The 23,094-nt window shown below is 44.0% G+C and overlaps 2 protein-coding genes across 3 annotated transcripts in view; both read right to left on the bottom strand.

The window, feature by feature from the left end:
- The window catches only part of LOC139048774 (gastrula zinc finger protein XlCGF57.1-like), a 77,019-nt gene extending 63,210 nt beyond the window's left edge, over positions 1 to 13,809 (bottom strand). The window contains exon 1 of the mRNA XM_070523368.1: positions 13,640 to 13,809. Within this exon, the coding sequence (XP_070379469.1) occupies positions 13,640 to 13,805 (166 nt within the window). The 5' untranslated portion in view covers positions 13,806 to 13,809. The remainder of the gene's footprint in view (positions 1 to 13,639) is intronic.
- LOC139048773 (zinc finger protein 782-like) overlaps positions 1 to 23,094 on the bottom strand; it is an 80,751-nt gene that overhangs the window by 26,480 nt on the left and 31,177 nt on the right. Inside the window, exons 4-5 of one of the 2 annotated variants that reach the window (XM_070523366.1) lie at positions 21,602 to 21,670; positions 13,397 to 13,639 (exon numbers count right to left, since the gene is read on the bottom strand). In XM_070523366.1, coding sequence (XP_070379467.1) covers positions 13,397 to 13,639; positions 21,602 to 21,670 — 312 coding nt within the window. Of the gene's footprint in view, positions 1 to 13,396; positions 13,640 to 19,775; positions 21,671 to 23,094 lie in introns of those variants that run through there. The other variant, XM_070523365.1, reaches the window with a different exon arrangement.

Raw genomic sequence — 23,094 nt, 5'->3', positions numbered from 1 at the left:
GAGCCAAGGCAGCTGAGGAGAGAGCCAAGGCCGCTGAGGAGAGAGCGAAGGATGCGGACGAGCGTGCATATAGGAATTTGATTTTGGAAAAAGAGCTTACAGAAAAGAAATTGCAGCTGCGCATGAGTAACAGTGGAGAAGAGGCAGGAAATAGCTCAGACGTGCTACCTCAGAGAATAGCGACAGTGTGTCCCCAAAAGCTTATCGCCCCTTTTGACGAAAGGCGAGATGACCTAGATGCCTACATGCAGCATTTTGAGCGAATAGCAACTGGACAAGGCTGGCCGAAGAGTGACTGGGCGACGGGATTGAGTATGTCTCATGGGGGAAGCATTGGCCGTGTACAGCCGGATGTCAGCGACCGACACACTAGATTATTACAAGGTAAAGAAGGCTCTCCTACAACGCTTCAGACTAACGGCCGAAGGTTTCCGGGATAAATTCCGAAGCTCCAAGCCACACGATAACGAGACAGGCCAGCAATTCGCCGCTCGAATCTCCAACTACTTTGATCGTTGGTTGGAGATGGCTAACGTAGAGAAGACATTTGAAGACTTGAGGGACAACATGATTGCAGAACAGTTCCTAGCGTCATGTCATCAGGGCGTGGCAATATTCCTGAAAGAACGCAACTTGAGGATGGTGGCGGAACTATCTGAACACGCCGACCGCTATTTAGAAGCCCAAGGCCAAAAGAATTTGGGAAAGGGGAAGGAAGATAAAAAGACACCAGATGAAAGAGAACAGACTCGAAGCACAATCAAATGTTTTATGTGTGACAGGATAGGGCATCGGGCTGTGAATTGTCCCTTGGGTCACACTCGCAGTTCGACGTTGAAGTGCGATGCGTGCGGACGGCATGGACATACAATACAAACCTGCCGAGGTAATTCAGAAAATAAGACTGCCTGTGTTGTTGCGAGCAAAAGTCACATCGAAGGTGACAGGACGCAAATGGAGCCGGAGTACAGCGACAAGGCAGGCGCTGTCATGACAGTTCCGAGGTCAGAAGACCCGGAAACCTCAATGCCAGTAGTAGTGGGAGTGCTGCAAGGACGAAAAGTGTCAGTACTCAGAGACACCGGGTCCAACATTGTTATGGTAAGGCGATCCATGGTGTCGGACAGAGATATCACCGGTACAGAAGCACCAGTGCGATTGGCGGATGGTACAGTACGGCGAATGCCTATGGTTCGTGTATTGCTTTTGACACCTTATTACTGCGGTTGGATTGAAGCCCGGTGCGTCGAAGAACTGCTTTATGACGTCATTCTTGGGAATGTGCCAGGAGTCAGAAGAGTGGATGATCCAGATCCCCTCTAGAGTTTTCCCAGTATCCAAATTACAAGTAGGACGGAGCATGAATCCACCGAAGCCGGTGGCAGAGACAACGAAAGAAGTTCGGATCCGTATACCAGAGACGCAAGCATATTGTCAGTAGAGAAAAGCACAAGGAACCAGGATAGGAAAGATGTCGGTATAAAGAACACTTCAGGCGCCGCCATGGATATGACCGCGACGGAAATGAAGAAAAAGCAAGAAGCGGACAGTACTCTGCGACGGTATTTTGAAATTTTAGGGAAATGGGTTCCGAATAAGAAAAGCCGGGTCACACATAGGTTTGAGAAGGTTGGAGAATTACTGCACCGAATAGTCAGAACCAACTATGGAAGAGAAACCCGACAGTTAGTAGTGCCAGTGAGTTTACGAAGAGCAGTCCTCGAAAGGGCGCACGACACTATTAGGGCTGGACATCAAGGAGTAAGGAAGACGACCAGCCGAGTATCAGAAGAATTCTTTTGGCCGTGCATGCAAAGTGACACTAAACGGTTTGTGAGATCTTGCGAGATATGTCAGAGAACCACACCAAAAAGGTTGATATCAAAGGTATCTCTAGGGACTACGCCTTTGATTGAGCAACCATTTCAAAAGGACGACGGAATGGTCATGACAGGGTTGGTTGCTGAAAGCCCCTACCAAGCAGACATCCCAGCAACAGAAATTACACCTCAGAAGGCGAAGATAACAAGCATGATGTCTAAACCGAGCGTATGTGAGAAAAGAGGAACTCGAGAATTGAAGAACAATGGACGCATCATCGCTGTGTCCGACAACTTTGACAAGCCCAGGGCATGCATGTCTGGGTCCCGCGCCAATCCCTGGTGTCATCCAAATCATTCTGCTCGAGGCAATGCCGCGGTGAGGCGCCGGCATCGAGAGTCAGGACTAGTGCACAGCTTCCTGTCTGGCTGTATCGATGTCACACAACAACCGGTAGGCAGGAGTACGCGGATTAAGTGAGTGAACGTGACACGAAGGACATCACTGACTTTGCGGAATATGTTCGTTTACGTGTTTACTGTGTGAATATGTTCGTATACTGGGGAACAGCTTGCGACGCATGCATATAGTGTTTAGAGCTTCTGAGGAGTCTTCCTCAAACACTCGCGGAATACAATGCCTTGTGATTGGGGCTGGCGTTGACATTGATGTATTGTTAAGACTCGGCAGAAACTTACGTGCTTACGTGATGTGCGCGTGGGTGCAGTGAAGTACGGTGAAGTGTAGTGATGTGTGAATGAAGAAACGACGAAGTGAAGTTACATGTGGTGTAGTGCAGTGAAGTGCGGTGAAATGCAGTGATGGGTGAACGAAGCGGCGAAGTAAAGTTATATGTGGTGTAGGGAAGTGAAGTGCAGTGTCCGTGTAAACCCAAGAGGTGACGAGCAGTGAGGGAAGTTTTCGCGGAGCGAAAACTCAGAAAACAAGGGGGCCATTGTCAGGAGTGACAAGCGTAAGGAAAGAAAGAAGACGAGGAAGAAGGAGTGGAGCGGGCGTGTGGAGCCGCCATCTTGGAGAAGGGGCACGCGCAGAGAAGGACGTGGTGACCGGGCGCAGCGTTCCAAGAGAAGACGGCCGGAGATCGCCTGTCTGGGTCCTGCCCCGGATCTTAGGCGACACATCGACGTCCCGCCCGAGTACCAGGCTCGGCGAGCAGATGTCCGACGTCCCTGGAACCACCGCTGGCCCGGACCTACCTGCTAGGACATGTCAGCGTTGCTGCCGCTGAACGTAGACGCGCGGAGGCTGGCTACAGCCAGTCACCATCCCGTCCGGAGAACCAAGCTGGGCCGGCACGCACCGGGAGCGCCAGCCGGCATGAGCCCCGCTCTGCCGGAGCGCGACAGCCCCTCAGCGACCGTGCCGTCGTCACGTCGGCTGGGGCATCGGTGACGCCGGACACTAACAACGACTGACGACGACCAGATCGCATCGACAGACCACAGACCGGGGGACGCCGATACTCGCGTCGAACAGTACCGGTACTGTAAGCGCTCCTACTACAGCGAATAGACAATCGCCGCACAAACGTTTGTAAACGCGGTAGTGTGAGCGGAAAGCTTAGTAAGAGAGGACGCATGCCGGGTGCAATGTGTTGAATCTTACCGTGTGTTCCTGTTGCTAAAATAGCCTATTGAATGAATGTTACGTGTGTGCTGCATCTTGCGTTCGTGTGTTCCTTCCGCTCGCTCAAGCAAGCGTACCAGGCGTTAACCTACTCGTGACAGTGGTATACATTGTGGAAAGAAGATAGTTGCACATTAGTGCTTTGTTGTTATCTTGTAGGAGTCTATCACATTTTTTTTTTTACTTACGCTTTCTATAGCAATCTGACCGCCACACTTTATGGTAGCTTTGTGCTACCACATCCACAAGTGCAAGTGGTTGTCGACCCTGGCTATAAGATAAAATTGAGATTCCTCGAAGTTTAAGCTTCATAGTGGTGGGAAAGTGTCTTTCTGGTTTGAGGATTGAAGCCAAAAGCACCATCTTTGTGTTGAGCTGCTCTACAATCCAAGCCAACCGGGTGCCTAGCCAATAGCACCATGTTGCAGTATTGATCAACTGCTTATAGGAAAGCAAAATTGATGATGGTGCTCTGCTAAAATATGCCCGGATGATATGGGAAACACTTTTTGCTAAGCTTGTTCTTATTGCCAAAACAATGCCTCCATTCCTGATAACCACTGTGCTTATGCAAACAAAAGTGATACCACTGCACTATGTCTCGGTTGTATGCACAGCATGTCAGGGCAGATAATCTGGTAAAGTCATGTGCAAGTGAATCTGTACCTGAAACGGCAAAAAAAATTTTTCACAATAAAATGTTTGCTTGCAAAAAGGTGCTGCCTTATATTGCAGATTCTTGTTAAGTTGGACTTATTATAAAACACATTTTTTTATGCGCAATATTGTTTTTATCTTGAATGTATGATGTGCAAGTTGGCTTGAGGCTTTGTATGCTGCATAACTGTACTTGCCTGTCCATGTGCAAGCTGCTGTGTGGTGATGATTTCTAAAATGGAACCTGATTGGTGTATGTATTCCTTATGGTGCGGCTTTTGCTTTCAGTAGAACTTCTATGCACTTTCACTTGTTCACATGTTTGTGTAAAGCTTTTGACACACCATAGCTAGGTCACTGCGTCTTTGAAGGGCTTCAAGGATGGTGGGATGCATAGAAAATGGCATTACTGATCAGCAGCAATATTTCAGGCTTTTCGTTTGGCAGAAAAGAATAATATGCTGACCTTGATTCCTTTATTTGGCAGCTGGAAAATTTTATTGTTCTCAGTAAGTGTTTCAGAGCCTCTATATATTGCAAATGATGAAGAGTGCCAGAGGTTTGCCTTTTGTGAGAAAGTATACAATGTGTACAGGTACTTCTCCACCATCACATTTCAGTAAATTCCCATGTGAACTTTCTGCAAATTCGGCTACTTATTCCATGCTTGGTCTGGTACAGACCATTGTTTTGTTTGGAGAAGTTTCTTTTTATGTGCCTCAAATCCAGGGTTCTTACAAGAGTATATACACATTCTGAATATTTGTACCTTTGTTTCTGTATTTGTACATTTTCACATGATTTGTGATTGAATGCTTAAAGGGACACTAAAGGTTACCAGAAAGTCAAGTTAAAGTGGTAGAGCAATGTTCCAGAACGTCTAAGACGTCAATATAATCGCGAACAGAGCTTTAGTAACCGAGAAATTGAGGTAAATGCATGACACGATTTGAGACCCCCCAGCGACATTCCGGTACTAAACCGATGACGTAAGGTCTCCCCGTAATTTATGTTACTAATACTCAACTACTCGTATTAAAAATATCATTTCATTCGATTATAAGACGGAAAAAAATGCTACTTGTCTACGTCTATTCGATTCTAAGAAAAAATAACATTTTGACGTTGCCCTTCAGTAATATGGGCGTTCGAAAGGTTTCGTTTTCGCTCGACTCTGCGCGCTCGACCCTGCGCCGCGCACGCTTTGGAGTTTCAGTACTTTCGTTATCGCGTCGTGCTGTGAGGGTTCTGCTGGCTCGCGAAACTTTCATTTGGAACAAGCAGCGAGAATGCCACGTCCATGTGATGTCGTGGCCGAAGCCCTCGTTGCTTTCCCGCTCCGGAGAGCCGGTGTCGAGGCCACCGTCGTAGTACGCAACGACGCCGGCAGTGCGAGCCCTCAGCAGCAGGTTGCGCTCGTCGGTGCTCAAATCGCTGAAGTTGAGCCCACCATCGCGAGCCAATCTGTCGGTGTCAGGGTCTATTGCGACGAGCGTCGAAGTTAGCGTCATAGAATGAAGTACCAGCTTATGGGCGTATTGCGGTATAGTAGCGGCGCCTGGTGGCGATGCGGGAAACGACATCTGGGTCATGCCAGCTTGGCTGTGGCGAAGCACGTTTCTAGGCCGAGTTTTGCGTCGATTCGCACTTTTTTATGCCCTGTTGCGAGTGCGAAAAGGCTCACAGACCAAGCCGACCACGCTGCGAGCTCGCCGCAGCCTATAGTTTAACGAAAACGGACTCTCCGTGTGCCGTGGGACGTAATGCGTTCCTCCTTCCGCTAGCAACCATACTCCCGCTTTCGCACTGCTGTCGGCTCTGTCTTGGCTCTGTTTCTGGCCGCGCGTTTGCGTTTTGCGCAGAAAAGCCGTAGCGCCGTCTGCGGACGCCGTTCTACTCACCGATGGCGCAACGTCACTATGAGACCATGATGTCAGTTCTCCTCGATCGGAGGGCGGGCGATTTGAACTGCGCTAGAGGTAAGCGGACGCTTCAGAATGCATTTTCTCTTAAAATAAGTCTCTCCTTGGCACGAAACAAGCGTTTCGAGGTTTCTGTGATGGTATTTCAACAGTCCACGTTGACTTAATAGTAACCTTTAGTGTCCCTTTAAGTGCATTAGTATATGAGTAGGTGTTGCAACAATGTGGAAAACTTGTACTATATGTTCTTTTGTGATGAATAAATAATACTGCTTGGACTGTGCCATTCTTTAAGCAATAGTTTTCTTGAACATACATTTGTGAGCACATGTATTCTTTGGTTATCAACACCAGTTTTTCTCTGGGAAAGGAGGGTTGGTTTGCTTTGGTCATGAGACATCAAATTCCTTTCTTGTGTGACATTCATTTTTCGGCACGTGCACATACAGGATCAACATCCTTTAATATTAGCTGATATATGCCTCACAACAAAGGAAAAGTTATCATGGTAGTCATGGTCTTGCTGTAGCATCAGAAATCACCTTTCGGTCAACTTGTGCACGTTATATGCAGATATATGTGGAGATCTCTTTACAAGGGACTATTACCTCCCAGGATGTCAAATTATTAACTTGTCCAATTATTTTTTGTACCTTTGGGGCATACGACAGAAAATAAAGGGGCAGTATAATCAAATATACGATCATGAAAGGCAGAATGCACGATGGGTTGATGATGATGAATGTGGTGTTTTGTGGCGCAAGGGCCAAATGTGGCCAAAGAGCGCCAGGCCGGTGGTATTGCGTTTGCAATGGAGGTTTCAATGACGAAGGGCAGATGTTACGGTGGCTGTAAAGGGGCCTAAAAACAGTCGGTCTGAAATGCATAAAACCTATACAAGATAAAATTATGCCGATAGTTTATGGGCTGTACAATGGACACGAAATACACATTGTGAAGTAATGATGATTTAGTGATATATCTCACAGATATACTTTTTCCAATAAGCACTACTGCCTTACAGAGTCCTTGGGGTGCAAGGGCCTGTAGGCATGTGCTATGCTAGACTACCATCACAGCGGCATCCTCTAGAAAGAGGATGTGCTATGAATATCTGGGGCTAAAAACTTGCAAGTGGAGATCGTTCAAGAAATTTAGAACTGATTTGGTGTCAAAGAACGGTTCTTCACCAAGAAACATTGCTGGATGGAGAGAGGTGTGCTGACGATATACAAGGGGAAAATGTCTCTTTCTCTCAGCTTCGGCTTCCCGACACTCCACGAGGACGTGGAGGACGGTCAGCCTCTCACCACATCTACCACACGTTGGAGGTTCATTTCCAGTCAGTAAAAAATTGTGGGTGTCATAGGTGTGTCCTATCCTGAGTCGACAGAACAGGACATCAGTTCGTCGTGTTTTCAATTTCGGGGGCCAGAAACCTTAACTTTGGCTTTATAAGTGAAGCTTATTCATAGCTTCCATGTCCCACAAGCGTTGCCATTGGCTTCGCAGATTCTTCCGTAAGAGAGGCTTCAGATCTGTGACAGGGACAGCAGCCTTAGGAATAATAGCTTGCGAGGTGATTGATGGAGCCATTTCGTCAGCTAGTACATTCCCCTCGATGCCTCTATGGCCAGGTACCCAGCATATAATGACATGCTGGTTAGACATATACGTTCTACAGAGAATGGAATAGAGCTCAGTAAGTACAGCGTTTTTTGTGTTTACAGAGTGACTTCAAGGCTTTTACGACGCTTAAGGAATCTGTAAATATAATTGATTTTTGAAGATTTGATTTTCTGATATGTTTCACAGCCGACAACAGTGCATGGGCCTCAGCTGTAAATATACTTGTTTCAGAGTGCAGCACACTGGATTCCGAGAAGGATGGACCAGTAGCTGCGTAGGACACCCCGGCATGCGACTTAGAAGCGTCTGTGTAGAACTCTGTACACGAGTACTTGTACTGGAGCTCCAAGAAATGCATTTTGATATGTGTCTCTGGCGCATGTTTAGTGACCTCTACAAAGGATGTGTCACACTCTATCAGCTGCCACTGCCATGGCGCTAACAGTTTCGCTGGAGCCATAAGACATTGTTCAAGCACCGGAACACCCATTTCCTCACTGAGGCTCCTTGCGGTTCCTTACAACATAGCACTGCAACTGGTAAGTAAGCTAGTACGGAAAAACTCTAGTAGCTGAACACATGTGCATGCAAAAAAATGGTACTGCATCTTGGAATAAGTTAGCAAGCGACCTGTAAAAACAGTTTGTGTATGTTTAGGTGACTAACGAGACAGGAGGGTAGCTCCAGCCATGTGGTGCATTTTGCAACAAAACTGCATTTATGTGACAGTGTCGTGACAAGGAATGCGGTGAGATGAAAGGAGTCGATTTGGTCCAATATGAATTGAACGTATTTGGGAGTGCATGATAAGTACCTACTTATGGGCTCTCTTCTTTCAGTGTGAGATTTGTTAATTGAAATGGCTTGTATACGGACTATGGATCTAAACAAGTTTAAAGTAGCTTCTTGGTGATTATTTAGTGTTAGTGATAAACTTCTCATGCCTTTTCTTTTCTGCTGTTTACGTAATCTTGTGCTATCCTGTGTTGCTGTTATATGGTCATTATGAGCGCTCTGCAGAAAACGCATAAAGGCTGTAATGCTCACTTTTATTACCTGGTGATGAATAATTGTCTGTACTGAAGTAAGTGCAGGCAACCAGCTGATTTGTGGTGCCCCAATTACTCTGCTCTGCTAACTCTGAGGAAAAACACATTGCAATGGCCACTATAACTGTGGCTTTCCATACCACATGTTAAGCTTTAAGCTAGTCAGCCCATGTACACAGTGATACACCTTGCAGTCATGTATGCAATTTCTGATGGTTCCCATGGCAAGTGCTTAGCATGAGTGCTCATGTGTAGCAGTATGCTTGCATAACACAAGGGAGATAGAAGCATGGCTTTTCCATGAAATAATTTCCTTACTGGAGGGGGATGGTTTTGGAGAAATCGATTGTTTGGATCAGAGAGCAAACAGGTACAGACAATATTCTAATAGACATTAGGAGAGAAAAGTGGCGCTGGGCAGGTCCTGTGATACACAGATTAGATAACGATTGGACCATTAGGGTGACAGAATGGATACCAAGAGAAGGGAAGTGCAGTAGAGGACGGTAGAAGACTAGGTGGTGCGACGAAATTAGGAAATTTACAGGCGTTAGATCGCAGGGAGAGGCCTTCGTCCTGCAGTGGACATAAAACAGCCTGCTGCTGCTGCTGCTGATGATGATCTTTGCAGGCCCTAGGTTCACTGCCCCATAGAGATTCCAAAATTATATCGCAGGACATTTCTTCGGTTTATTAAAATAGTATTTCTATAATTGAAGTGGTGCTACCTTGATTAACCTGGAACTAATTAATGCAAATGAATTATTATTTTGCTAACAACTGTTAAGCATTATATATAGTGTTCAAATCATTAAAGGATGAGTACTATAATTAGAACGATAATTAGTATATAATTAGAACATTTATTTATTTATTTATTTATTTATTTATTTATTTATTTCAAAATACTGCAGGCAGCAATGCTGCCCTAGCAGGAGAGGGTTACATCAAGTGCAATGACAAAGATTTCACAAAGGAATCTACATTTGCACAATCAACAACAGACGCTGGCAGACAATTCCACTCTTCAATTGTGAGCGGAAAAAAAGACTTCTGAAACATTTTCGTCCTCGCAAAGTACGGGCGGATGACATTTGAGTGATTAATTCTAGAAGACCTGTGTTCTGAGCAGGAAAGGTAAGTTTCGCGCGGGAGACCGATTTTGTTCTGATATATCAAATAAAGCATTTTTAGTCTCACAATCTTTCGGCGTACACGGAGGGGTTCCAGATTCAGTCGCTGCAACATGTCAGTAACAGGTGAAGCAGACCAATAGTCAGACACAATAAATCGGGCAGCCAGGCGCTGAATTCGTGCTACTTGTGCGACATCTTTAACGTAGTATGGGTCCCATACTGCGGAAGCGTACTCAAGGACTGGTCGAACCAGAGTGCGGTATGCCTAGAGTTTAACCCTTGACGGCGAGTTTTTTAGTTTCCTGCGCAAAAAGCAAAGTTTATTGAATGCTGTTGTAGAAACGTTCTTCAAATGTTTGTCCCATTTTAAGTTGCTTGTGATACTTAGTCCTAAATATTTGACAGACGTTACCGATTGAATAGCTTTATTAGCAATGTCGTACGTATGAGACAGTGGCTTTTTCTTTGTGGTTATTGTCATGGCAAGTGTTTTATCAAAATTTATTTGCATACCGTTTCGTTCGCACCAGTCCGCGAGTGTACAGAGGCTACTGTTCAGTAGTGTTTGGCAAGAGGAGCTATTGACAACACTATACATCACGCAGTCATCAGCGAACAATTTTATTGTAACAGAGTTATCGATGTTAGAAGCAATGCCGTTTATATAAATTAAAAACAACAGAGGACCAAGCACTAAACCTTGTGGAACCCCAGACAATACCGGAAGATCAGCAGACCTAACACCCGCACACTCCACAAACTGTGAGCGATTACCCAGATAAGCCTGCAACCATAATATCAATCTCTCAGAAAGCCCGGCATCCCTTAATCTGTCAATGAGTAAAGTGTGTGGCACACAATCAAAAGCTTTCGACGCGTCAAGAAAGACCGCATCCATCTGCCTAGAATTATCTAGAGCTGAAGCAAAATCATGTATAACCGAAATTATTTGTGTAGTTGTTGAGACAGTCCTCCGGAAACCATGCTGATACTCAACGAAGAATTTTTTTGATTCAAGGTACTGAGATGTATGGTGAGCTACTACATGCTCCAGCAATTTACAGCATGTGCTTATTAGAGAAATTGGTCTGTAGTTACGAGCTTCTAGCCTGTTTACCGATTTAAATATGGGAACTACTCTTGCCGTGAGCCAATCTGTGGGTAAGGAGCATTGGTTGAGTGATGCGTTAAACAGAACATAAAGGTAATGGGACACAATCTCTGAGTACCGTACAAGGAGGGCATTCAGTATGCCGTCAGCACCACTTGACTTTTTCATTTTTATATTTAAAAGAAGAGAAAGTATTCCTTCGCGACGAAGAACTAGGTCAGGCATTGAGTTTGCAACGGGCGGTGGGTCAGAGTATTGTGTTCGTAAATATTGAACATTTGGTCTTGTAAACGCTTGATGAAAAGTAGTGTTAAATTCATTTACAACAAGAGTAAGGTTTGTACACATGTTACCATTAATCTTTAGATAATTCATGCACGCTTGGGAACCTGACAAGTAGCGCCAGAATTTCTCAGGAGATTCCTTCAGGAAGCTGTAAGAGTTTGGCCATAAAATTTACTACGCGCAAGCTTCAATTTAGTAACCAGCTGTTCTTGAAGGGCGGTTAATGCTGATGTAGTTTTACCCTTCCTTTTTCGTTTAATACACCGCTTTAGATGGATTATGTCCCGACTAATCCATGGGTTCCGACGCTTTGTAATCTTTCTACGCAAAGGAACAAACCTGTCAATGCATGATGACACTAATTTCTTGAACTCGTTCCAAAGATGAGAAACATCGCCACCATGCTCAAAATCAAAAAGTGAGAAATGCATTGCATCTAGGACAGATTCATCATCTGCAGCAGAAAAGTCATGAAAAGTTGCTACCGAGGGAGGTGCTTTTGTGCTATTGATTTTTAGAGTAACTTGAACAATCTTGTGGTCCGAGATGCCATCAGAAGTAATAACTGAGTAAGGAAAATTTTTCAGAAAAACAAGGTCGAGAACCAATTGCGCAGTTGCAGTGGTGCGAGTCGAAATAGTGACTATTTGTTTCATGTCATGAAAAAAATGAAGAATCAAGAAGTAGGCGTGCATTGTCTGCATCATCGGGCCCCGAGATAGCGAGTACATTCCAGTCTATGCCTGGCAAGTTGAACATCTTGAAGGGGCAGCGCAAAAAGACGATGACAGAAGGCAGGAAACAAGATGCCCCTTCAAGATGTTCAACCAGTACCAACTCGCCCAAATGTCAATCCTTCTACTGGCAAGTTGAAATCACCAGTGAGGACCAGCTTGTGATTTGGTTTGAGCATGCACTCTAGGTAAGCAGCCAGTGCTTCCAGGTATGACACATTGCTTTTTGGTGGCCGGTAAACCACGCCAAACAAGGTAGAAATATTTTTGTAATTGATTTTACACCAGACACTTTCATGGTTTCGAATGCCCTCAAGCTCGACACATTGTACTTCATTTTTTTGTTATTATAGCCACGCCACCTCCTCGTCCTTCGCGATCGCGTCTTATTATATTGTGGGAAGGAGGAATAATTTCGTAATCATTACTATTAGGTGTAAGCAACGTTTCAGTTATGGCAAGTATATGTGGGTTGTGAAGAAAAAAGGTCTTCAAGCTGATTAGACTTATTGGCAAGGCTGCTTGCATTAAGCAAGATCATTCGGAGTTCTTTCGTTTAGGGTCAGTTAGATGTCCGTGTAGATCGGGATTTATGACGCGCGACAACCTGCGAGCTTACTTTGTCCCATTCGTATATCTTGTCGTCTACACGTAGCTGGTCATAGTCCAGTGAAATTTTTCGCGCCTCATCTTTAAACTGCTTACCATACCGCCAAAGATGAGAACGCTTAGTCAGCATAGCCTTACAGCAATCGTTACAGATCGACATACCTGTTTTCTTGAGCTTAAAGCAATTCTTCAATACAGACACTTTTTCATTGTAGTCAAAGAAATTAAGCAACACAGGCCTAGGTTTATCGCTGATTCTACCTATTCTGTGTATCCGTTCGACTGTGTTGGTGGTGACACCTAGTTTTGCACAAAATATGTCATCAAGAACCCGCTTTCTCAAGTCACCAGCGCTCTCATTTGTTGGTTCTTCAAGGCCAAAAATTATAAGGTTCCTTCGTCGACTTTGGTCTTCCAAGTCATTTAACTTCTGTTGATTGTGTATAGTTTCTTTCAAAGAGTTGATCTCTGACCGTAACTGAGCCAGTTGTTCTGTGTGTTTTGCAATAACAGTTAGTACGTCGTTTAGTTTATCGAACCTATCATTCATAGTTTTTTCAAGAGACGCTTGTGAAACACAAACGCTGGTTATCGAGGCCTGCAAGGTTTCTTGCACGTGTTTTAACATTAGCTCAATACCACAAGGTCCGGGATTCACTTCTACAACCCCAGCCAGCAGTAGCAAAAGTACATTCCATGCTTCATCAACCAGTGACAAACATACAGCCGGGTACGGCAGGACAATAATGAACCTATTATCGCTACGAAGACATATAGATGAGCGTTGCACACCAACCTGTACAAAAAGGAGCAACGAATTCATCGTTGTGCTCACGAAGGTCCCGCCGTGTCCTCTGATGTGGTCCCCGTCGGCGTGGCTTATATATCCCAGTGGCGACGCTGATGTCATGTCTGGCTGGTCTGTCCTCGTCATGAAGGCCCGTTTCCCATAGGTGAGCACGTGGTCTTGAGCGTCGGCGATCGTTGTCGTGATATTTGATGAATTGCGAACTGGTATGGACGCAGTCCACAGCGTGACCTGTACAAAAAGGAGCAACGGATTCATCGTTGTGCTCACGAAGGTCCCGCCGTGCCCTCTGATGTGGTCCCCATCGGCGTGGCTTATATATCCCAGTGGCGGCGCTGATGGATGCACATGCATGCACCACTGCAAGAGAACTGTGAATTAATGAAAAATCAATCATTGTGATTGTGCTTTAAATTGCCAATTAGAAGGTTTGACTTGATCACCTCATTAGTTTGTGCAACAAGGATTTCTTTGCCTTTTGCTTCACAGCAGTAACTATTCTGTCTCATCGCTTTCTTTTAAACTGCAGGAAGAAATTATCACTAAGACGCTCTGGTATATTCATAGTCATTATTCTATTCCTGATCTTTCATGTTGAACTGCTTCTTTGTTTTACATATGAATGAGCATGTGCACATCAAACAAAAGTAAAAACTGTCAACCAACAATCTTTAAACTTTCTTTAAACCAACTTTTTTCAAACGAAAGTAAAAACAGAGCCTACTAACTTTTCTAAAACTTTCTTGTAACAAACTTTCTTCAAACAAAAGTAAAAACACAGCCTACCAACTTTTTTAAAACTTTCTTTTAACAAACTTTCTTCACACAAAAGTAATAACAGAGCCTACTAACTTTTTAAAAACTTTCTTTTAACAAACTTTCTTCAAACGAAAGTAAATACAAAGCTTATCAACTTCCTTTAAACTTTCTTTTAAGAAACTTTCTTCAAACGAAAGTACATACAAAGCCTACCAACTTCCTTTAAACTTTCTTTTAACAAACTTTCTTCAAACGAAAGTCAATACAAAGCCTACTAACTTCCTTTAAACTTTCTTTTAACAAACTTTCTTCAAACGAAAGTCAATACATATCCTACCAACTTTCTTGTAACAAGCGTTAATAGGAGGTAAAAGTACATAGCATGTTAATAAAGTTGATAGAAAGTTGGAAAGGAGTCTAAAGAAAGTACGTATGCATTTTTGTATGGGATTGTAGAGACTACGACGCATACGGGGACTGTGGTGTGCCGTCACGATGAGTCCATCTTTTTTTTTCTTCTAAATTCTTGGACGTTTCCACATTATTTCTCGAGTTGCGTCGCACTGCATGTTTATTGGTGTTCTCAGCGTGCGATTCCTGCTGCTTCTTTTTTTGTAATCCAGTGCATTAATTCATAACACGTACAAACATGACCATATGCCATGCCTTTTTTTAATGTGCGTCTTACTGCTCCGTTTCCATTCCAGTGAATTTGCCAGTATCTATAGCATCAACAAGTTCATACACCAAACCGTCATGACATTAGTCGGGCAGCGGACTCGGGCGAGCGTCTCAGCGCGCATTTTCCGAACATCGCAGGCCCGGCGCCGTAGCAGAAATCTTCCTCGCGTCTGTGCTTGCTGCATAACCGAGTTGCAGCCGATGACTGTTTGCCGGTTTAATGTTTCGCGAGCCAAGCTTCACGCAGCTTCTTGTCCTGTGGCTACGTGTGAATAAGGCTGACACCGGGCTCTGCTGCGTACGTCCGGCACTGCAGCACAGAGCATTACCCTAACATGTTGCGCATCTTCAAAAGCAGCCACTACCTATTCTAGTGTTTTCAAGCGTTGTAAAGGAGACACTCGAAGCGGGAAAATCTCGCCACTAAATGAGGACCGCAGCGTACGAGGGAATTTAAACTCGTTTTCAGCTCGCGTCGGCGCTCTCGAAGCAGCCGACGCGGCCGCTATGTCCACGTGATCCCTAATAGCACGTCACGCCGACGGTGGCGCCAGCTTTTCCAGTAGTGGTGCTCAAGGCCAATATCATAATGGGAAGCAAGCACTTCTCGTCGTCTTCTTCTCTTGCACCAGCACCATGCCCACTGCCCAGTGCTTTAAGTACAAAATAAACTTTTCCATTTGTTTCATTATTTCCTTGAGTAACGGCTCGCCGCGACGTTGGCATATCCTCGGTACCATATACCCGTGATATAGGTTAGATAAGGTGGAAAACAACATCAAGCAAGACAGCGTCCATGATCAAACTCTGCAATAACCTGTAGCACATAAGGAATATGAATGTCACCCGTTACCTCGTCTCGTTTTTCCCTTACTGTACAACACTTTTCATGCAAAGTTGGCAACTGGAAACAAGAGTCGCAAGGAGTTGAGAAATGAAGCAGCATACTAAGGGAGATAGCCGAAGCAACAGCCAAACAGGAAGGAAAAACGAAAATTAACGAATTTAACGTTTGCTTAATTATGAAGCTGTATATGGATTAACATACTTTTATTTAAAAAGAAGTAGAGACAACACCGTCATATATGGAGAAAGATTCTAAGTGTTTTTAATGACGCTTCTACAGTTATCAGTCTAACCACCTCACGTAGCCACTTCTCTGCTACGCTTATGTGGTTGTTTTTCTAAACTTTCGCGGAGGGCGCAGTACCGTACGGTCACTAGTACCGTACGTCTGTACGGTACTAGTGACCACGCATCGCTACACAACTTCCCAAATAACTATACGAGTCGGTTTTGGCACTTAGCTTGGTACAGCAATAAACAAGGGATACAAAAGAACTGGGATTGTTCCGCAAATATGTATTTCTCTGTATTCCTCCAGAGGTAATAAATAAACGCTACTAGAAATCTTGATTTTACACTTTCTCTTGTTTATTTGTGCTTGGCAGTGTTCTTCCTGCGCTTCTTCCCGCGGGAGTCCATTTGATGTTGTTCCTTGTTTGTCAAGCCAATGAGATCTTTATCTCACAGGCGTACACCTGCGAAATACACCTTATTTCATTTCTCTTTTGCGGGTCTACGCGTTTCTATGGCGAACCATGGGTATTACTCACATTTACAATAGTAAAGGTAGCCCCACTCGTTTGCACAAAAATGTTGCCTTGGGTTGCTTCCCATCCACATCCATGCCCCCCCCCCCCCCCCCCCTCCCGGAAGTAGAGCGGCTTGGATCTGAGAGTAAACGGGTATAGCCGGTCTTCTAATTGACAAGCCGTTGGACCATTAGGGTTACAGAATGGGTGCCAAGAGAAAGAAAACGCAGTCGAGGACGGCAGAAGACAAGGTGGAGCGACGAAATTAGGATATTCGCGGGCGCTAGTTGGAATCGGTTGGCGCAGGACAGGGGTAATTGGAGATCGCAGGGAGAGGCCTTCGTCTTGCAATGGACATAAAACAAGCTGATGATAATAATATCGATGATGAGTTTTCAAAAAATGAACAGCTATTATCAAAATATGTGTGAAAGAATGTGCATGTCCAGGTGTTAATAACATTGGCAAGTTCCTGTAGTTCCATTGCACGTTATGAAGCATTGTTTAGTAAAAGCACAAATAGAGCAGAAGGAACGAATGAGGAAATCACTCGCATACAAAGGGCTCTTCAGACAGTGCAAATTATCCCTGCATAGCCAGGGAAGTCTAGCTGCCTGAGAAGCGTATACAGGGCGCTATAACGTAGAGCTATTCAAAAATTTTCTATTCCAATTCTGCAATCAGCCCTCCACGATTGGTCGAAAACCTTTTTAGACCACCCCCGCTTCGTCTTTCTGCCATGCCCCGTCACGAAAGCCACGATAGCTCGCCATCTGATACGACGTCTACAGACTGATTATGCATGATTGGACCGAACAAAAGAAAAAGTTATTTCTGATTCGACCCCCTTTTGCCACTATGCCACGGATATTGGTCAAAGTTTTTGGACCACATCCATTTCACCTGCCTGCCCCACGACGTCACAAAACTGCGAAAACTCAGCACGTCAAAGTGACGTGTCCACGTTAAAGTTGCATTAACACGCCGAAAAAAAAAAACTGATTTTTTTCGGAATAGCCGCAGGCTGCCCCGTTCCGAAAGGTATAAAAGATTGCTGCCGCCGATCGCTGAGGCACTGGCTACTGGCACCTGCCAAAAAGCATGGGTCTATTTGCGTATAATAAAACCTTTTGTGTGGCCGTGTAGCGTTTTCTAGCATTTTCGGCACGTTTACGACCTGACTCTGCCTAATCTTTTTTGCTGAGGATTCGTTTCAGCAGCATTCTTAACCTTCGTTGCATGCCGCCACGATTTTTGACCAGCCACCGCAAGCTAAGTAGGCGAAAGCGGACCAATCGCAGACGGCGGCACTACGTTCTTCATTCGGTTATCGATATTCAATGCACTGGCTCCCCATTGAATCTCTCTCCATTTGAGCATGCTCCTTGATTCTTCTTGTCAGCCAATTAGATAAGACAAGCCGCTCAGTGCAGGCAAGGTTATTCGTTTTTAAAGCAAACAAAAGTGACTTCCTATAAACGAGGAGTGCGCTTGACTGGTCTGTTCAGACAACCCTTCGGTTCACCGCCCGATGGGTGCGTCAGCGGTTACTCAAATTTGACGTCAGGAGATTGGAATAAATACATATTGGAATAGTTTTACCTTATAGGGCCCCAGCCTCTACTACGCACATTCTGATGTTTTATGCCTATACTATGCCCAAAGGGGTGACATTTATTATACTTTCGATTCACTTTAAGGTTTATTTCTGCACAGATAATTTATTTAAGTGTTCGAAGGCTATTAGAATATATTTGTATTGACAAAGTGCCTACTTTAAGTTATCAAATCTTCGCACGCCCTTAATAAAAACAGTGAATCCTCATATTTATTATCTTAAAAGCATGTCTTGTGCACAATTTTGTTGGTGAGGAAATTCCTGATCTGATGAGAGACTGGCAACACTGCAATTCAGAATCTTTTCAAATTTCGAAAAACAGGATTCACCCAATTTCTTGCCTTCTGTTCACAACTGTATTATACAGTGCAGGTATATATGCCCAATTCAAAATGTAAATTTTATATAAATATTTCTAAAATTATATGTCACACTAGTGCTTATAGAAATGCTGGTACGTTAGTTGAAATAAAATGTAGGAATGCATTAGGCATGGTGGACTTGACATTAAATGCAATGCTCAAATTACCCATTTACGTTACTCATAACAGGTTCTTTCTGTGGTAGTAATGAACTTCCAACTGTCGTCACTGAACTTCTCTTGCAGCCCCAGATATAATAAAATGCTAACCCTACATTGTATGCTGTAATTCAAGTATTGGGTAAGTGTAACTACGTGCAAGTGTAATTCACGCACTCAGTAAACACTGGAAATTGGGGCTCCGATGATACAGACAGTGAATAGCTAACTTACTGAACGATTTTTTTCTCTAAAGAGTAACCACTTGAAAAAAAAGATGTGAATAGAATAAGATGAAAAGAACCTCCGGGATGAACCATGTAACCAGAACCTAGAGCCAACAAATACATGAATTGGTAACAGACCAAGTTCATATGTACGAAAGAGAATACTGAGAAGAAAAAAAACACGGGCTTAAAAAGCACATCATCCAGACATCTGTAGTGTAACAATAATTATTACAATGAATATATGTAGTTCGTAGGGGCATGCGAACAGTAATTTTTTAGATAGGTACAAACATCGAATACATTTTGAATAATGAAAAGCCACAATGTAACAAACTGCTGTTTTTGCAGAATTCTTTTCATCAAGGTTTACCTGTCTCTTGAGTTTTTTCTCAGCTACAACGGCTTTGTGTAGGTCAGTTCTGGTAATTAATTTTGCTCTGTGTTCTATAACGTTTCAAGCAAAGATCTAGAGAAAGTATGGTGACCCCACAAAAGTCTTTCAGGGAGCCTTTCAGAGCAAGTTTCAGCTTGGGGGCTCCCATCTAAATACACAGAAAAGGAGAGATCATTTTTCTTGACAACTACGGCACCATACCTGGTGAGGTTTGTTGCATATAAAAGAAACAGAATCTAGCGACTGTTGGTAGTGAATTCTTGATCTAGGTCATCAATATTTTAATAAAATTGTTGAAAATCATTAATTTTCAGAAAACGAGACTATCAAGTTTACAACTCAAACTCAGCAATAAAAAATGATATCACAATTCTGTAAAACGCTCTAAATAGGACATCTAAACAGGACAAAATTCATGCAATAAACAAAGCGTTAAAATATGCCACCAATGAGTTAGTAGGACATTTGCAATGTCCCTGTAAACTATGTAGCAAGTTGATGAAAGAGGTACGGGGCTCGACAGGTGCGAGAGGTACGGCAATCGATACCCCGATTTACGCGAACAAAGGATTAAGAACTCGAGACTATTTAATAAGTACATTTACAAAGGAAAACTGCAGTGCTGGCCAGTTAGGCGCACAACTCCAGAACATTCGTCGTCTTCGTCAGGGCGTCCGCGTGCATCGTCCACAAGAAACACGGAAGATGCATGTATCAATATAGATTGATACCTCAAATTTGTCTTCTTTGGAAAATCAAGCATATGCAGTTTAAAGCACCGCTATATTTATTTCAGGTGCAGAGCTAAAAATTTATTAACTTCTTGATCCAATATTTTTTCAAGCTGAACAATCTTTGTAAGTTCCTGTTATAATATTGAGGCCTTCAACCAAAAATCTGCTTTCAGTAGTCACCAGAATTTAATTTTTTCTTTCAGATGTCACAAATTTCGTTATAATCAGCCCACCGGTTATTTTAGAAAAGCATTTCTGCGTTTTACATATATTTCAATAGGCGGCATCGGAGTTGCGCCCGAGTTAACGCTTGCTCTCAGGAGCATGTGGAGATACTTGTGCTACCTGATGGGGTAGAACACTATGTAACATACTACACGTACGTAGACTTTTAATTCAGACTCTAGTTCAACGAGATTGTTGACCTACATTACAGCACCATGGTGCTGTGCTCTCTGAAGTCTGTTTAAGTGATGAGGACCTGGAGTAGACGGTGCAACTTTATGGCCGGTCACCTGCATGAATGCAATGGTGTATCTTCGGGGCATGTCTGAACGAGAATCTCTGAAGGTAGAGTGGGCACTGAAATGGCTTCTCGCCTCATGTGTCTCCTGAGGTAGCTCCTTTGTGAGAAGCTCTTAGAGCATGAAGGGCACTGAAATGGCTTCTCGCCTGTGTGGGTGCGCAGGTGGGCTTTCAGGTTGCTCTTTCGTGAGAAGCTTTGACAGCATGAAGGGCAGTCAAATGGCTTCTCGTTTGTGTGAGTCATTAGGTGTGCTTTCAGGTGATGCTTTTGTGAGAAGCCCCGAGAGCATGAAGAGCACTGATATGGCTTCTCGTCTGCGTGGCTGTACAGGTGGTGTTTGAGGGAGGTCTTTCGCGAGAAGCTCTGAGAGCATGAAGGGCACTGATATGGCTTCTCACTTGTATGGGTGTGCAGATGGGCTTTCATGTAAGACTTGCGCGAGAAGCGTTTAGAGCATGAAGGGCATTCATATGGCTTCTCGCTTGTGTGAGTCTGCAGGTGCTCTTTCAGGTGAGTCTTTCGTGAGAATGTCTGGGAGCATGAAGGGCACTCAAATGGCCTCTCGCCTGTGTGAGTGAGCAGGTGGCTTTTCAGGGGGCCTTTTTGTGTGAAGCTCTGGACGCATGAAGGGCATTTAAATGGCCGCTCACCAGTGTGGGTGCGCAGGTGAAGGTTTAGTTTGTTTCTTACTGAGAAACTCAGAGAGCAAGAAGGGCACTGAAATCGCTTTTCAGCTGTGTGGGTGTGCAAGTGCTTCGTAAGGCTGCTATTTTCTGTGAAGCTCCGACAGCATGAAGGGCACTTATATGGCTTCTCGCCTGTGTGGGTGCGCAGGTGGACTTTCAGGCGACCCTTGTATGAGAAGCGCTGAGAGCATGACGGGCACTGATATGGCTTCTCGCCTCTGTGGGTGCGCAGGTGAACTCTTAAGTTGGATTTGTCTGAAAAGCTCCGAGTGCACGAAGGGCACTCAAACGGCTTCTCGCCTGTGTGGGTGAGCAGATGGGTTTTGAGTCTCTGCTTTTGTAAAAAGCGCTGAGGGCATAAAGGGCAATGAACAGGCTTAACACCAGTATGGATGCTGGCATGTGCTTCCAGAAGAAATAGTTCATCAGCCTCATAGTCACACGGCTCACATTGGTGGACGCATCCTTGCTTTGAGTTGTCACACTTGGCAGCTGATGGAGAAAGAGAAGGCCTCGATGCTGCACAAATAAAAAAAAGTAAATAAGTGTTATTAGGAAATGTCAAAAAAGAACACAGATGTTAAATTTGATGACAGGCTGCCTTTTCTTCATTTGGGAAATTTTGAACGTGATTTCAAGTATGAAAAAACAAAGAACCCTATAATTGTCGTTTTTAATTTATTCAACATTTCTACATTTGAATGCTGCATGACCCTGTTTGTGCATCCACTTATAAAGGGGATTTTCAGGAAGCTAAGAAATTACGAAGTGAGAGAATGGAGTGTTTGCCTACTCTCTCGGATTTCTTCGACCCTTAGAGAACACTTCAAGGTGGTTTGACCAAGCCTGCTCTCATATTCTCAATGAGCACTTGAGGCAGAAGGGCAAATTTGGCACTTGCAGAACTTGTTATGATTCGCTCACACAACAAATTTCTCCCATACGAGACTTCATGAGCGAGTTTCCTCTTGATCACACATTGAACTTTCGCAATGTTTTCGTAATTCGAAATTGCAAGGAGCTGGCTACGAAATACCGCAGGTTTCTCTATATAACCTGTCAACATGTACAACCCACATCCTCTTTCAGAACAGTCCAGAAAGAAAAAAAAGTGTGCACGTATAACCCAAGGAAATAACTGAAACCAACCCTCGGATATTTACAAAAAGAGCATTCATTTGCGGATAAATGATTTGTCTGTGTTGTATCTTCAGCCAGTGACTCTCTTTTACTGTTTACTTTTTACTTTTACTGTTACTGTTAGATGGGAGCTGGGCCATTGAGAACAGCTTATCGTGACCCAAGGTCCACTTTGCCAGCACCACATGCACTATTCAATAACTACTAAATGCAATATGGCGACCCATTGAGAGGAGGAAAATGAATGGCTGTGCAGGAGGTGAGAAGAGAGCTTCAACACACAGGGGTGTAAAAATGGTGGGGTTTCTCAGGAGATAACGAAAGTGTGAGTACTCGAGAACCTTGCCCTGAAGTGTGGCTTTGTGGCAGCGCACACTGTGCTGCCATGGAGCAAAAGTTCAAATCGAAATTCCAGTAATACGCGCCCCGATCCTGACCTTACGGTAAAATTTTTACGATGTTTGGTGCAGGTTAAGGTGTAAAAATACGGCAACTTCTTTTTGAGTGCACTCTGCTTATTGTGCTCTGCCATCACAAGATAGTGGCAAATGATTGCTGGAACCGACAAGGAATACTACAAAAAAAAAGACAGCTCCCTTTGCAAAGTGCAAATGATTTTAACACACTAGAAGGCGAAGGTATTGTAGTATTCAAGAAGGGAGGCACCAAGCACTGTCGGTGGCTCCAAAGGAAAGACACACACACTAGTTTCATACCATGCCCAACTTAGGTTGGGCATATATATATATATATATATATATATATATATATATATATATATATATATATATATATATATATAT

The sequence above is a fragment of the Dermacentor albipictus genome, chromosome 8 (assembly GCF_038994185.2).
Source record: "Dermacentor albipictus isolate Rhodes 1998 colony chromosome 8, USDA_Dalb.pri_finalv2, whole genome shotgun sequence".
Taxonomy (NCBI): domain Eukaryota; kingdom Metazoa; phylum Arthropoda; class Arachnida; order Ixodida; family Ixodidae; genus Dermacentor; species Dermacentor albipictus.
The sequence above is the reverse complement of the archived record's forward strand: the minus strand, read 5'-3'. Positions and strand labels throughout refer to the sequence as shown.